At 49.1% G+C, this 16,003-nt stretch overlaps 1 protein-coding gene and 1 long non-coding RNA gene across 2 annotated transcripts in view; one reads left to right on the forward strand and one right to left on the reverse strand.

Annotated features, from left to right (window-relative positions):
- The window catches only part of TOX2 (TOX high mobility group box family member 2), a 148,894-nt gene extending 133,304 nt beyond the window's left edge, over positions 1-15,590 (forward strand). The window contains exons 6-9 of the mRNA XM_053993323.1: positions 9,697-9,777; positions 12,068-12,475; positions 14,094-14,228; positions 15,480-15,590. Of these exons, the coding sequence (XP_053849298.1) occupies positions 9,697-9,777; positions 12,068-12,475; positions 14,094-14,228; positions 15,480-15,590 (735 nt within the window). The remainder of the gene's footprint in view (positions 1-9,696; positions 9,778-12,067; positions 12,476-14,093; positions 14,229-15,479) is intronic.
- Positions 2-3,846, reverse strand: LOC128816054 (uncharacterized). Its single transcript, XR_008439780.1, has 2 exons — positions 3,283-3,846; positions 2-721 (listed from the first exon to the last, which is right to left on the reverse strand). It is a non-coding gene; the product is annotated as an uncharacterized LOC128816054 (long non-coding RNA).
- Positions 15,591-16,003: the final 413 nt, after the last annotated feature.

The raw sequence follows: 16,003 nt of genomic DNA on the forward strand, positions 1-16,003 counted from the left end.
GTGAGTTACTGAGTTATTTATTTTTGTCTTTCAGCTGTTGAAATGTGCATTTCCACGGTGCAGGCATGCTCAGGGCATGGCCAGGGGCTTCCACAGGCTGAAGTGCAGGACCAGAAGCTGTTTTTAGGAGCAGTGCTGAAGTGCCCACTGTGCAAAATTGCTGTTGTTGTGTGGGGAAGAGCAAATCTTTACGACAACTAATTATTCTTGATAAGCTCATACTCTGCACAGCCATCAGTGGCCTTTCCCTGACGTGGGGTTTTACAGCTTGAGATGAGAGATGGGTTTGGATTTGCTTATTTATTTACAAGGAGTGACAGCCAACTGGCTGAACACTATTAACTCCCTGTGCTGCTGCCTTCAAACCCAACGTTCAGGATTTAAAAGCTTCAGAAGGAGATGTCTGAAGTGGCCTCACAGAGGAAACCTTGCTGCCCCAAAGCTGTCAGCCACTTTCCGTCTGCTTCACGTGGAGAATTCCAGCTCCTACTTTCCCTCTTTGGCTGCTGCTGAGTCAGTTCCAAAAGCCTGTAATTGCTCGTTGCCTATGGAGAGAACCCCAGGGAACACTTCCCGTAGCAAGGATGGCTGTTTATCAGGCAGAGTGAGATCTGACACGGTGTGTGATGTGTCCTGGACCAAACAGGCTGGGAGCATTTCTCCTGGAGCCTGGCCACAGCTCCAGCTGGGCGTCCATGGCCAGCACTGGAAGCAGCTTCATCTGGGGAGAGAGCAGCAGGGAGGGAAAAAGCCATTTAACTGGGAGTTATGCTGGGAAAGAACCTTGATTTCCACCCCACACTGAGTCAGGAGTAAGAGCAGAGGATCTTCAGGGATGAAAGCTCTTTTGCTGCTCCCTTTTCTCCTCTTTGGGTGGATCACTGCAGGATCATGCAGGCAGCAATTCCACATCTGAAGAGGGGAGGAAGGTCAGGAGGCTGACCCCAGCCCCGGGAGGCTGCAGGATAGGGGCTTGGTTTTTGCTGTTGCTTCAGGGTGTGGGAGGTTCAGGAGTGCGGAAAAGCTTTGTGTCAGCTGTTTCTCCTGCTTGCATCCCCCCAGCATCTCAGGCTGCCCCTCCTTTACTGCACCTGGTTACAAATACCACCACAGCTCAGGCACTGAGCTCAGAGTGGAAGCGCTGCTGCGACCCTGACTCAGCGCAGTGCAAACGCTCAGCTCTTAATTAACAGCAGGGATTAAACCAGCCCGTTTATCTTCCCTGCTAACTCTCCCTCCTCCTGCTCTTTCATGAGCTCGCAGCAGCCTCCCGTCTCTTTACACACGCTTTCTAAGTGGCTCCATTTCTCCCTCTGTAATTGATTTAATTAAGTCATTTGTTCCTTGTCTGAATGCTTAAATATTAACTTCCTGGCTTTGTCTCCAGCTGGATACTTCTCTCCCACAACAGTTACCTCTCTGCCCGGGACTCTGGCTGGAGGGACACGATTTCTCTTTGGCTCTGGGAGCCTGTGGCTGGTTTGTGTGATGTGGCACGTTCACTCTGGAAGTGTCTGGCTGGAGAAGAGTTCATTTAGCCCCTGTTTGCTTTCCTCTGCCAACATCCCCGGTGAAGCTTTTTTTAGATTCATGAGGCAATGCAATGAAAAGGGAAAAAGGAAAAGAAAATTCTAAAATACCTTTAATATGTGAAAACAAGTGCCTGGGCTGTCCTGTAGGTGTTTCCTGCCTGGGGCTGCAGGATGTGGTGCTCACATTCCCTGCGAAGGCAAGCAGGAATGCCAAGGGCTCTCCTGGCACATCTGGAGAGAGGATGGAGTCCGAGCAGCACAGCCAGGCGTCACTGGCCAAAATCCTGCTGCAACCTGGGGGTCCAGCCTGCCACAAGGCTGCACCAGCCCATCAGCAGGCAGGATTGTGCTCTGGGAAGGGGTGGAAAAGCTGGAGAAGGGAAGTGTTTCATCAGGGACACTGCTTTTAGCTTTGTGGACAACAGTGACTTCATGTCCTCACTGCAGAAAGCAGTGCAGAAGAAAACCTGGGGAAAAGCCAACACAGAGGTGGCACAGCAGGCAAACAAAAGCCAGATCTGGGTATTTTGGCTAAATTATGACCAAAGTTTTAATTAGAGAACAGTTCCCCTCTTCCTGGCTTGAGAAAGGGTGGATGTGAGGGTGTAGGATCTGCTCTGGAGCTGATCCCACACTTGGATCCCCGGAGCTGCAGAGCCCAGCCCCACTGTGTTACTGAGCAGTTCTTTACATCCCTGGAGTTTCACAGACCCTCCAGGGTGCCAGTTATCCCAAACCCTCCAGGGTGCCAGTCCTGGGGGTGTTTTTGTTCCCACCTTGTGGGAAAGCAGCAGGGAGGGGGTTCCAGGGGAGCTGGTCCATAAACCCAGGGTTGTGTGTGCCTCCCCTGACACATTCCTGCTGTGCCTGCCCCGTGTCCATCCACCCCCCAGCTCCATCCTGCACACACGGGGTGCACAGAGGTGGGGTGGCCCCCGTGCCAGGGCCAAAGGGCTGAGGGAAGCCCAGTGCTGGTGGCTTGTAGCCATGCCAGACAGGGAAGGGTGGTCCTGTGTGCCCTCCAGAGCCCCAGCCCCTCTCCACAAACACCTCCTGGAGCATTTCTGCTGGCAGCAGTGACATGCCAGCCCTTTGCTAGGTAGTCCTGGCCGGCACACAGAGGGTTAATCCTCTGCCATTTGTGCTGCTAATGATTATATGCACTGTAATATCAAAGCTGGAGCTATTTATTTGCCATTGAGCAGGTGCTGCTGCTCCCACAAAGCAAATTTGCTTTCTCCTCCTGATGAAACAAGGAAAATAAAGGTTGCTCACGTCCCATTTCAGATATGTTTTTTTTCCCTGTGCACCAGCTGAAAGACAAACACAGAGAGGGAACCAGAATGCATATTATGCAAGAAACCATATAATCTAGCAGCATCTTTGATTTGGCTGCTGCTGTCACAGACATGCATTTCACAGAGAGGCTTTTTTCTCCCCCATTTCTTTTGTTCTTACTGGTTTATCATTTGTGGCTTTGTCATTTTGTTCCTTCTTCTTCTTCTCTTCTCAGCCTCTTCACAATGAATCTTCATTTTCCCTCTGACACACTTGTATCTAAATTTCCTTATTTCCTGCCTTTTTTTATTTATATCTGTTGCCTGGTGATTTGATCATGCTGTGGAATACAGGATTAGCAATCTCCGTGTCCTTGGGTACTGCTCAAGGACACCTGTTCGGCAAAGCACCATTTTCTTCCCCATTTTAACCCCTTCCAGTGTGGCTGCAGAATAGGAATAAATAACAATACCTTAAATATCCCCAGCGCCGCGTTAGCAGGACGTTGTAATCTTCATTCTTCAACAGCTGGCATGGCCCTTCCTAAGGAGCTTACATGGGAATCTGAAGAATGTGACTCGAGGAAAAAAAGAAAAAGAATACATCCTCTTTGAACTTTGCAAATAGTTTAGCAGCTGTTCCTGTAGAGATAGCTTCGACTTTGCTGCAGAGTGAAATGCTAATTCAGCCATTAGCATCCAATGGGGTACCTGTCAGCGGAATCCGCCCGCAGCTCCATGTCCCAGCTCCAGAATCCCGTGCCTCGGTGGGAGTTTTTTCCATTAGCAGATCTCAAGCAGCGTTCCCCAGCAAGGTTTAAAAGGGCTGCCTGATTTGACAGAAATTAGAAGAAATTGAGCGCTAGATTGGAGCCAGCTCTGCTGATTCCCTTGGAGGATTTTCCCCTGGCACGGACAGCCTGGTCTGTGCCACCCACAGCCCCTCCTCTGTTTCCACAGGGCCACCATGGGCCAGATCTGCTCAAGAGCAGGTGACAGCAGCCCTGGTGACTGCCCTCCCTCAGGGGGATTTCCTGGGCATGATAAGCCTGGAGACTCTCCAGAGAAGTCATTGGTGGGATTCACTCTCCTCTGCCAATTTCTGCTCTTCCCTCCCCGAGCACCTCCCTGTTCCCTGCAGTATTTTGGTGAAGAGGAGGTTGGATTGGAGCCAAGCAATGGTGGAGACCACAGAGATCAATGCCAAGGTGGCAGTTGCAGGAGTCTCTGGAACCAGCTTATTTTTGTGAGCAAATCCAGCCACAAAGTCACAGCCCTGGGCAGGTTTTTCCACAGGCCCCGGGAACTGAGAGCAGAGGAATCAAGGAGCTCCCAAGCAATCTGCTGGGTGATCCCCAGGCTGACCCAGAGCTTCCCATCTGAAATGAGCAGAGACTGGGCAAACCCAGCATTTTCAGTTGAGTTTCTGAGTCTGGGACACAAAGGTACCAGAGATGAGTTCTTGCTTGTGCTTCACCAGGACCAGCTCAGGAATGCTGAGTGACTCCATGGCCAAACACAAATGGGATTTTCTGACACAAATGTACAGCCTGGAGAACAACACAGCTCCAGGGATCTAGTCACACTCCAGGGGTAAATTACCCAGCAGAAGAATTGCCTGCTCAGCAGAAAGTAATAGATCACCCATTTAATCAGATCCATCTGCTCATTGAACCTGATCCATCAGCTGCTGACAGGACACTGCAGGGTCTGTGGTGGGACAGAGGCATCGTGGGCCAGCTGTGAAGTTGTTTTATGAAAGAGCCATCAGAGGGGGAGATCCCACAGGAGCAGCCATGCTACAAGCTGCCCAGTTCCAGCTTTGTACTGAGCTGTCAGTGCCGGAGCCACAGCAGGATGCACTTTCCTCTTGCAGCCCAAAGCCCTGGCAGTGAGGGGCTGGAAGGGTCCAGGCAGTTGCCCTGGCCTGGAAGGAGGTTTCAGCATCTTCTGGGCATCGAGGAAAGCCATGCACCAGAGAGGAATCAAAGCACCAACCCCAAACAAGGCTTCAAGAGAGGTCTGGTGGAGAGCAGGATAACGATGGGGAGGACGTGAAAGGTCAGATCTGCTTTTAACAGCTCCACGAGTGTTACTTTTCTTCTTGAAGAGCAAGGTCAGAGGTTTGGAAGGTGAATGGTGTGTGGTTTTCATTGGAGGTTAGGGTTTGGATTTTTCAGCCTCCTGTTCCCTTTGGAATCTTCAGTGGATTGTCCTGGGAATAAGCTTGTGCCCTCACATGGAGCAAGGGATGGCTTCCACCCCATGAAGTCGAGGCAGTGGAGAGCAGGAACCTCTCAGGATGCTTTAACCAATGGCAATTCCTGCTTCATTGCAGGCTCTTCCATTCATTCTCCAAAGGAATTGCTTCACAGCACTGTGTCTCCACCAGGATAAAGCAGGACTCTCCTGAAACCAAGCTAACAGTTCCCACAGCAAGGGTCTTCCCTGGAGGTATCCTCAGGGTTGTTGACCTCAAGACTTACAATGCAGGCCACAGGCTTTTTTCTGGAAGTGTAGCTTGGGTTAGGTGGTTTTAATGGTGGGAGGGACAGAATAAGTCTTGGCCTAGAAGGGGATACAGAGGGGAATGCAAGGAGGAAAGGAGGATCTGGGAAGGAATAAGGACAACCTGTCCATGTTTCCTATTTTCCTTTCCAGTGGCTGTGGTAAGGATGTGTGGAGAGAAAGGGGGACATGGCAGGGAGGATGTGCTTTGAGACATCTTGTGAATAAACCATAAGTTATAGTGATCTGAAGACATATCTTGCAGGAAAGTGTATAACAGTTACAAGAAAAACCCTGCAGACTTACAAGCAGAATAAAAACCAAATTTACACATTTGGGAGAAGAAAAAAACCAGTCATGGAATCATAGAGAGAAGGGCAAGGAGAGACTTAAGAGGTCAACCAGACCATACCGATGCCTGAAGTCAGGATCATCTCTACTTAAGCCATTCCTGATGGATGTGTTCCTAATCTGTTCTTAAACGCTCAGTGGTGGAGATTACACATCTCCCCAGGCAATGTCTTCCCGTGCTTAATTATCCTTACTGCTTCCAAGGCTTCCCAGTGCTTACCCAACATTTCCCTTGGTGCAATTTAAGCCTGTTTTGCCTCCTTTCCCACATGCAGAGGATCACCCCGTGCCTCCTTTGCTACATCGTGGTGGCTCCTCTTGGTCTTCCCTCCCAGCTTTCCTCCTGGAGACCTTTCCTGCACTGCCCATCTCTCCTCTCCTGATGTTCTACCTTTTTTTGTGAAGCAAAACACCCCAAACTCCACCTGGGATTGCAGCAGAGACGCTCCCACTCGGGGTCAGTGCACCCCTGGATTTTTTGGGGGAGAGTTTGAGTTCTTCCCCTCGTTGCCCAGGCTTGGGAAGCGGGGTTGCTGCTGGAGCAGGAGGGCTGGGATGCAGAGGTTACGGATAACAGCTCCGGCTGTCACTCAGCGCCTGCGCGACACGGAGCCGCTCGTGGGCGTCAGCAGGGCTTGCAATAATTGTCTTCTCTAATTAACTTGTTATCAAACAAGAACATTTCATTATGGTACAATTACTGGCTGCTTAGCTGAGACACAGAGGTGTCAGGATTATGATCCTGACATATGCTTCTTACAGCTCTGATTTTTTTGTTTTCATAATCACTAACCATTTTTATTTCCCCATTTCCCCCCCCACCTCCCTCAAACCCACCCACTCACTTAATGACTAATGAATCCTCCTGCTAATGAATAAGGAAAATAAATCAGTGGGCATGGCAGGTTAGGAAGAAAAACACGCAAAATGTTTTGAGGATCCTTAAATTTGATAAATTACTTCAAAATTAAAATCCCTGGGAGAAAATGGGATTTAATTAGAAAGTAACGTGGTTTTGTCAATGTTTAAATTAAAATTTTAAAGGTTATAAATGCTGCACTAGAGCTGCTTTTACACAGAGGATTTGTGAGGAGCTTTGTTCAGATCCCACGTCAGCGTGGTGATTCCCTGGGGACAGGCAGCTCAGTGTCCTTGATGGAGCCCTGTGTGGATGCAGGGCAGGACTGCAAAACTCCCAACAGGAGACCCTTAGGGATGGTTCTTTACAATGAGGGTGGTGGCACAGGTACCCAGAGCAGCTGTGGCTGCCCCTGGATCCCTGGCAGTGCCCGAGGCCAGGCTGGATGGGACTTGGAGCACCCTGGGATGGTGGAAGGTGTCCCTGCCATGGCAGGGGTGGATCAAAATGGTGCCTTCAACCCAAACCCTTCTGGGATTCTATGATTAAAACCCAGATAATCCACCAGAAGTCTTCCAGAACTTCCAGCTCACCAGAGGAACATCAGAGAGCACAATCCCTGAGCTTCCCCCATCACCCTTCTTGGCAGCTCTGCTGGTGGCCAGGCTTGAGCCAGGGCTGGCCCAGGGAGCACAGAGGCTCCTGCCTGGAGCAATCCCCCCTCCCTTCAGCAGAATGAGCCACTGGCTGCCCCTGCCCAGTCCTGCACCAGACCCCGCCCAGCAGCACATCCCAGTACGAGATCTCTAAAAGAGACAAGAACAGATGAAGGGTGGCATAAAAAAAAGAGTTTAGCAGGAAAAGCAAGTGATGGAGATGAAGATATGCACAGACTTTATTGGTTATTTATTTATTTGCATTTACTTTTACGAAGTCTCATTTACCTGTCCTCTTACTGTCCAGAAATTGCAGGTTTTTCTCCAGGCAAGTCTTGCTAATAATTAAATATTTTATCTCTGCATAGCTCTGAATACTTTGTTTTCCCACCATCCTGGGAAAAAAAAAAAAAGAAAAGAAAAAAAAAAAAAAAAAGGTAAAACCACTCTTGGATTTTGCTGTTATAGTGGAAAAATAATTAAATATCTTCTCCATAGAACAGCATCCAACTGTGGCTTCTCTTAAACGCTGGCCTGAGATACAGGAATTCCTATTTCATTGCTGTGGGGGCATCAGGTACCACATTTAAGAGCATCCACCAGCTTTGCTGCTGAACACAATAAATTCTGTGGTGCTGTGATGGGCACAAACCTGCTTCAGTGGAAGGTGTCCCTGCCCATGGCAGGGGGATGGAACTGGAGGAGCTTTAAGGTCCCTTCCAACCCAAACCACTCTTTGATTCTATAATAAAAGATCTGGAGATTGCAGAGAAAGGTAATAGCTTTTATTAAGGGAACTGATACTGTTTGAAGAAATAGTTACTTTTCACAGGCAAATTCTTCTTCAGGCTGACATTTTGAAAAGTAATTTTGTTCTGAATGGAGCAAATGTAATATTTCCTGAATGCCATAAAGCCAAAGACAAACGTAGAGAAATGCTCCATTTCAGAAAATTGCCGTCTGAGACCTCCAGTGTGTCAAGTCAAAACGTTTCATTACAGGACTCACTGTGATTTAGCAATGAAAATAAGGCTTTCAATCCATTTTTAATAGAATTTATCTGTACTGATTTTTAACTCACATTCAGTTCAACTGCTGGAAGGTTACTCTTCCTTCAGAGGTCAGTGTTGGGAGGGAGTCTGCCATGGCCATGGAAATTTGCAGGGGAAATAAGCTAAATCATAGAATTGGGGGATTGTTTTGGTTGGAAAATGCCTGTAGGATCATCCTGTCCAACTGTCAGCCCAGCACTGCCATGGCTACCATGTCCCCAAGTGCCACATCCATAGGTCTTTTATACACCTCCAGGGATGGTGACTCCACCACCTCCCTGGGCAACCTGTTCCAAGGCTGGGCAACCCTTTCCATGAAGAAATTTTTCCCAATATCCAACCCAAATCATCCTGGACAGAGAATGTGCCCACCAGGCTTCAGAGTTTCAATTACTGAAAGCTGTTTTAAAGCTGAATTAAATACATGCAAATCTGTTCTAATTGCAATCAACTTTCAATGCATCACTTGAGGAAGGCTTTGGGTTTCCAGTGGAGAAGAGGGTTGGTGGGAATTTTTCCTGGGAGCTCCTGCCTTTATCCTGAAATTTTTATTCCATTTTAAAATACTCCTTTTTTATTCAGTTTAATCTGTGTAATCCCACGGGGAGTCACTGCTGGGGGCAGACTGGATCACACCATTCTTTATTGGAGGTCTTCACCTCCATGTGGAGGACCAGGATCCAGGCAGGAAGGGGAGCAGCACTGACATGATCAAGAGGCATCTCTCATTATGGGGAAAGATGGAAAAATAAACCATAATTCACTCTTCCAATTTTTTTTTTTTCCTTAGAAAAAAGGAAAGCAAAAGTTAGAGAAGCAAATTCTCCTGGTACTTGCTGCTTCCCTGCAAGCTCCAGCTCACCAAGTCATAATATGAGCCAAAAATCTCAGCTTTTATAAGATCAAAAATCAGTTCCCAGCTGTCTAGACTGAAGGGAAGAGCTGGAATTTTGATCTCTAAAGGACTAATATTGGGAAAACCAAGAAAACAAATGGTTAATTTAAGAATTCTGACTGTCTTACATATTTTTAAGCTGGTCATCATCACAGAATCATAGAATGGATTGAGTTGGAAGGGACTTTAAAGATAGATCTGTCTTTTGAGGATTTGGGCTTTTGTCTTGCTCTTCCAAGAGCCTGGATCACTCTTGACTGTGCTTCCTGTTGGGAAGGGATTTCACTGTGTTCACCTTATCAAATCAGACTGTGTCTCTCACAAATACCTGTCTAAACACACAGGCCACTCTGACCAGAGATCCCAGCATGGGACCAGATCAAAATCCCAGCATGGTCCAATGCAATCATTTTCTTGGATTGGCATAGATTCATCTGCAGCAGAATTGAGCTTTTCATGCACACAGCCCCACTGAAGGGGGTTCCCACTGAGCAGGTGGGGTGCAGCCAAGCCCAGCAGCCCCCTGTTCCCTCTGCTAATGATTTTCCATCCCTTGGTCCTTTCAGGCATACAAGAGGAAAACAGAAGCTGCCAAGAAGGAGTACCTGAAAGCCCTGGCTGCGTACCGGGCCAGCCTCGTCTCCAAGGTACAGCCACACTCACGGACAGGTTACAACTCACAGGAGCCTCCAGGGAGGAGCACATTTATCAGAAATGCTATGTAATTGTGATATCAGAACTGATACCAGCATTAGCACCTTCCCAAGGGGCTGAAAGAGGGGCTCTGCAGCACGGTTAGGGCAGGAGCTGGGCTGTCACCTGCCTTTAGAGCCCTGCAACAAGACCCCACTTCGGATGGGTTCAGCAGCAGGGAGGTTTCATCAGTGTCCCTGTGTGGGGTGAAGGGGTCCCTGCTGCCAGTCCCCACTGTTCCTTGCCTGCTTTCGGGGTGTGAGTGCAGCAAAGGGGTCAGGAGGACAAGGTAGCACCAGGGACTGGCCCGGGGAAGGAGAAACCCAGTACTGGGCTCACTGGTACCAGCATGCTGCTGCACCCTGCTCCATGCACTTGGGCTGTCCCACCTGCTCAGGGTCCCAGGGGTTGCTTCTCCTGTACATGCTCAGCCTAGACCAGATTTTTAGGAAGTTTTGGGGAGTTTTTAGGGAGTTTTATGGAGTTTATGAACCCCATAACTGTGGGTCGATGAGATGTGAGCACATGGGTGCTTACCACACTGCAGCCAGGCCAAACCCAGAGAGCCCATTCCAGTGCCTAAGAGTGAAATTCCAGGGCATTTCAGGCTCAGAGAGGAACTCCCAGTGCTGCAAGAGCACACTGGGGAGCAATGATGGGCCCAGTCTCCTAGATGTGGATGCCATCCCAAGGGACCTCACAGCTTGCCCTCTTCCACTCCTCCAGAGAGGGGACACGGCTTTCGCTGCTTGGGAGTTTGGGGTGGTTCCTGTGGAGCTCAAAATCTTCCTGGCTCAGGGGTAATGCTGCCCTTGGGTAGTGAGTGATCCTCCTTCAAAGCTACTCCTTGGTGCTACACCACATCCTCAGAGCCTAGCCATCACATTCAGCTGCCCTGGGAAATAAAGTGATCTCCCAGACCACCCCTCACCCGCAGGATCTGTGTGCTGATGGTGAGCTGGAAAGGCTCAGAGCCCCTGTGCAGATCGGTAGCTGCCAATTTCTCAACAGAACAGCAGCAAGGACAGAAAAATTGGATGGGGAGGACTTGCTGAGGATTTAAAACCCTTTTGGTTCCTCTGGAAGCCTCTGAGGATCTTGTCTTGAGTGCTCCTTTCAGCAGTGTGGGGTAGGAGTCGTGGAATGCGTGGAAGTTATGGAAGCATCTGCTCTATGGCTTTGTTTTTTTCCCAATTTCTCCAATTGCTTTTCTGCAAAACTTTGTTTTGAGCAAAGAAACACAGTATGGTCCTGGCTGCTGGGTGAGAAAGGATCAGGACTATCATTACAGGGCCCATCACAGGACAAAACCCTCATTGTTCAACCCAGAAAATTTCCCCTTGTCCTTCTCTTCTTCCTGCCAAAATGATGCCATGATTGTCCCGTGCATTATAGACCCACCACTGCTGCTGGGATGCACAGGATGGGGAAAGCAGAGGGTTTATGGACCCATTTGTACTCTGTTGGAAGCAGGAGGGGTTTGTCAGTCACCCACAGCAGTGAGCTGCTGGTGGGCAGTTTGATTCTGCACTGGTTTGATGCCTTGTGCAGGCTGCCCTAGAACAGAGACTGGACAGAGTGAAAGAATAAAGTCAGGATTTATTAAAAGGCCTCCATGGATCCACCTTGGGCAGCACCAGAGCCCAGCCAGGGCTGCACCCAAGAGGAACCAAAATGGTCCCAAAATGCACGAGCGCTCCCGGGGGCTCTCACTGGGATCAGCTCTGCTCCATTTGCACCTTGCAGTTCATTGTCCCATTCCAGCTTTAGCCCAGGCACTCCCATCCTGCTTGTTTTTCTCTCTCCAGCCCACGCTGTTTGTGCTCCTGGGCCTGAGGTTTGGATCATTTGTCCTTGGTCCCCAGCTGGAGCAGGAATTGTTTTGTCTCCCTGCTCTGTGCAGAGAGCTCACCATCCCCTGATATGAAGCCCAGACCCACAAACTAAAGCAGCACAGAATCTGAAAAATATAAAAGCTAAAACTTGAGGCACCAGGTTCAGTCTCCCTGATGCTCCAGGCTCTGGCAAAGGCACCGTTGAGTTACTGGGCTTTAGTTTTCCAGCTCTGGATGCTGCACCCAGCCTGTGGGCACCCAGCTGCTGCAGGGCTGGGAGGTCCCGTGCTGGCAGGTGGGAGAGGAGCAGGATCCACGGGGAGCTCACCTGCACTGATGGATATCTCGGGATGCACATCGATGTTTCCTCCTTTCCTTCCTCACCACCTTCCACTCTGTTTCCCCACAGAGCTCTGCCGACCAGGGGGAGACGAAAAGCACCCAGAGCAACCCCCCTTCCAAGATGATCCCCCCCAAGCAGCCCATGTACCCCATGCCTCCGCAGGCATCCTCTCCCTACCCCGGCCTGGGCTCCTTCCTGTCCCCGTCGGACCTGCAGAGCTACCGTGGCCACCCCCACGCCGGGCTGTCCCGGACCCTGCCCTCCAAGCCCCTGCTGCCCAGTATCAGTGCCTCCCCCCCGCCCTCCTTCCAGATCAGCCCCCCGCTCCACCAGCAGCTGTCCTTGCACCACCCGCAGAGCTCGCTGCTGCCCCAGCCCCTCAGCATGCAGCAGGTCCCCCAGCAGCCCCTCCTGTCCCCCCCCATGGCACTACAGGTACAGCCCCCCATGAACGCCTCGCCTCCCGGCCAGCAGGTCAGTGCTCGGGGCTCTCGTGGGCTTGGGGCTGTTGGGTTGGGCTGTTGTCCTCCACTTGGGTGGAGCCTTCCCAAAGAAGGGAATGGAGCACCAGGAGTGGCTGAGGGAGCTGGGAAAGGGGCTCAGCCTGGAGAAAAGGAGGCTCAGGGGGTGTGGATTTTCTCAGTTCAGTCAGAGAGAAAAAGAGAAAGATTTCTGCCAGGCTAAGCCTGGGAAAACGTCCAGGAGGAATGTAAACAATCTATTACCTTGCTTTCCGTTCATATTGTTTATAGATGTGTTCTACCACACTGATGTGAGTCCAGTGCACCAATCAGGTGAAATGTTTTTACCTTAAGATCAATGGAATTAATGTTCACAATGTTCTCTATAAAAGAGAGAAGTGCTTTTGAATAAACGCTCATTTTGCCTTCTGAAATCGTGCGAGTCATTTCGCCCGTCCCTGGCTCAACAGCGGCAAGGGGGGACCTTGTGGCTCTGCACAGCTCCTGACAGGAGGGGACAGCCAGGGGGGGTCGGGCTCTGCTCCAGGGAACAGGGATGGGACAAGAAGAAATGGCCTCAAGTTGTGCCAGAGAATGCTTAGATTGAAAATTAAGGAAAATGTCTTTGTTGAAGGGGTTATCAGGCAGTAAAACAGCTGCCCAGAGAACTGGTAGAGTCACCATTCCTGGAAGCATTCAAAAAATGTGTAGATGTGGCACCTGGGGACAGGGTTTAGTGGTGGGGTGGCAGTGCTGGGTTAATGGCTGCACTCGGTGATCTTGGAGGTCTTCTGCAACCTGAATGATCCTGACTTCTCCAGCACAGGGGCTGGGCTTTAGCTCTGCACAGCCAGAGTGGCTTCTGTAATTTGATGATAGCATTATAGGGGATCCTCACACTCACTCATTGGGGTGGGAGCTGTTGCTGAGGGCAACATTTTCATTCCACATAGATTGTGAATAAAATATAAAAAAAAAAAAAAAAAAAAAAAAAAAAAAAAAAAAAAAATATATATATATATATATATATATATATATATATATATATATATATATACCCCCCATTGCCCTAATTTGGGTAATTTGGAAAAAATCATGCTCTTTGCTAGGTAACTATCATGAATCTGGTTTACATTGCCTAAAGGATATAAATTTAATTAAACCCACACCAAAAAATGGGGAAAACTGGTCAGCTTTCAGCTAAAGCAGCCCCTCAGTGTCCTTGCAGAATTGCCAGTGGTGGCAGCTCGTGGGGACAGTGTTGCTTGTGTGGCTGGCCCTTGTTCCTGAGCACTGGGGTGGGGAGCCCAGCACTGCCCTGGACACTGCCTTTGGTGGCCAGACTGCAAAAATCCCAAAGGCTTTTGTGGCTGTGTGCCCTCCACAGCCATTCCTACCCTCAAGGAGGGGGGTCCTGACAAAAAGAGCAGGGAAGAAGGATATCAAATGTGCTGCTGCACTGACACCATGTCTGGGCTTGGACCTCCCTCTGTCCCTGGGGCTCCTCCTGTGCTCTGAACTGACAGGTTTTGGGGACAAGGCCTGGAAGTGTGATTATGCACTATTACTAAATCTGCAGTTCTCCTGCTTTGTATGCTCCTGTAACCCTCCTTTTCCTCTCCACCCTGCAGGACTTCTCCCATATTTCATCTGAGTTTCAGAACAGTGTTGGACCCCGTTCCCCTGGTGCATCAAACCCCCCCGGAAGCACTGAGTGGGACAACGACTACCCCAGCAGGGAGTGTGGGGTCAACCACTGCAGGCCAGTAGACAAAACAGCTCATTGCTGTTGCTTTGATTTTTAAAAGTGTTAAGTTTTTTTTATAGTTTGTTTTTTTTTTTTTTTTTAATCACATCAGAGTCACCAGCTGTTGCTTAGACATGAAATAAGTATATAAAAGCTTAGTGAGTCTAAGAAAAAAAAAAGAGTAAATTCTATTTCTAACCTCACAATATATAGAATTCCAAAAGTAACAGTGGATTGGAGGGTGAAATTGCCACCTCTCCAACCACACTGGTCAAACCAATAGAGCATCAATACTCTCCTCCCACAAAGAAGAATACAAAACAATCATTGTTTACATAAACAGTGTGTAAAAACACCAGTAGAAATATATAAACATTATCAAAAGACTAAAGAAGTTTTATGAAAACTTTCAAAAAAACTATAAAAGAAAACTTAACACTTTTAAAAAATCAGAACAACACATTGCTAGTGCACATCTGGGCTGTGACAGTGCCCAACAGCTCCATGCCTGCCCTAAAATGTATGGCCAGCTGTGCTCAGGGAAGCTCAAGGCTCCCTCATCTCTGGAGGCTCGCTGAAGTGATGCTATGGAAGCAGGTAGCTTAAAAAGCATGGATAAATTCTTCATTGGACATGAAAAGTTGTATTTTGTTTTCCCATTTTTTTATTTATTTCCATTCCATGGAAGGGTTAGAGGCATTTCTTTCTGGAGCAGTCCCCCCAGCAGAGCTCCTGGAGGTTTGAAAGCAGCCATGTCCATAAGGCCAGGCCTCTATGTGGCCTTCCAGTACTTAAAGAGTCTTATTAAAAAGCTGGAGAGCAACGAATTGCAAAGGCAGATAGTTATAGGACAAGGGGGAATGGCTTTAAACTGAAAGAGAAGAAATTTAGATTATATGTGAGGAAGAAATTCTTCCCTGTGAGGGTGGGCAGGCCCTGGCACAGGGTGCCCAGAGCAGCTGTGGCTGCCCCTGGATCCCTGGAAGCATCCAAGGACAGGCTGGATGGGGCTTGGAGCAGCCTGGGACAGTGGAAGGTGTCCCTGCCCATGGCAGGGGTGGATTGAGATGGGCTTTAAGCTCCCTTCCAAGCCAGATGATTCTGTGATAAGCAATGTTCTTCTGTTCCTAAAGCAATTGCTCTTATCACTGAGGCCACAAGCTCCTGTCATTGTCTCTACCAGCAGAACCCTTACCATTCCTGGGGTCAGTGTACAAATCCTCAATCCTCCCAAGAGCCACACAATGCTCCATCCCCCTGCACCATGCAGGAAAGCCCTGCTGACATCTACACACATCTTCCCCTTATGCCCTACAAGCTCTGGCATGAATGTGCCAGCGTGAAGGTCCCTTTAATGCTGCTGGAAATCCTCAGTAAATGAAAACATCAGGGTAGCCTTAAAGCTGGGGAGCGGGGAGTGTGTGGAAGCCATTTCCAACCTCTGCCTAGCCCACTGCTCTTGGCTCAGCTCTAATGGTTTGGAGGCTCTGTTGTGCTCTCTAGAACATTCCCAGGGTTCTCTGTGGGAACAGGTTGGGAAGGAGGCTGGATGTGGTCAGAGTATTGATTTCCTTCTGTTTTCACCAGAAATAATAACCAGCTCCCAGGCTTTTCAGAGCACAGCTCCTGTCTGTGCCAGCAGAGCACTCACAACTGCTGGCTGGGCACAGAGTGTACAGACATTTATTTCTTCCAGGGCAATAAATAACTGCCTGATCCATTCGAATATCCCTGCTGTCTGCCTGCCCGAGGGGCTCAGGGACACGGATAGCTCTGACCTTTGCATGCTCCTTC

The sequence above is a fragment of the Vidua macroura genome, chromosome 17 (assembly GCF_024509145.1).
Source record: "Vidua macroura isolate BioBank_ID:100142 chromosome 17, ASM2450914v1, whole genome shotgun sequence".
In the NCBI taxonomy this organism is placed as follows: Eukaryota; Metazoa; Chordata; class Aves; order Passeriformes; family Viduidae; genus Vidua; species Vidua macroura.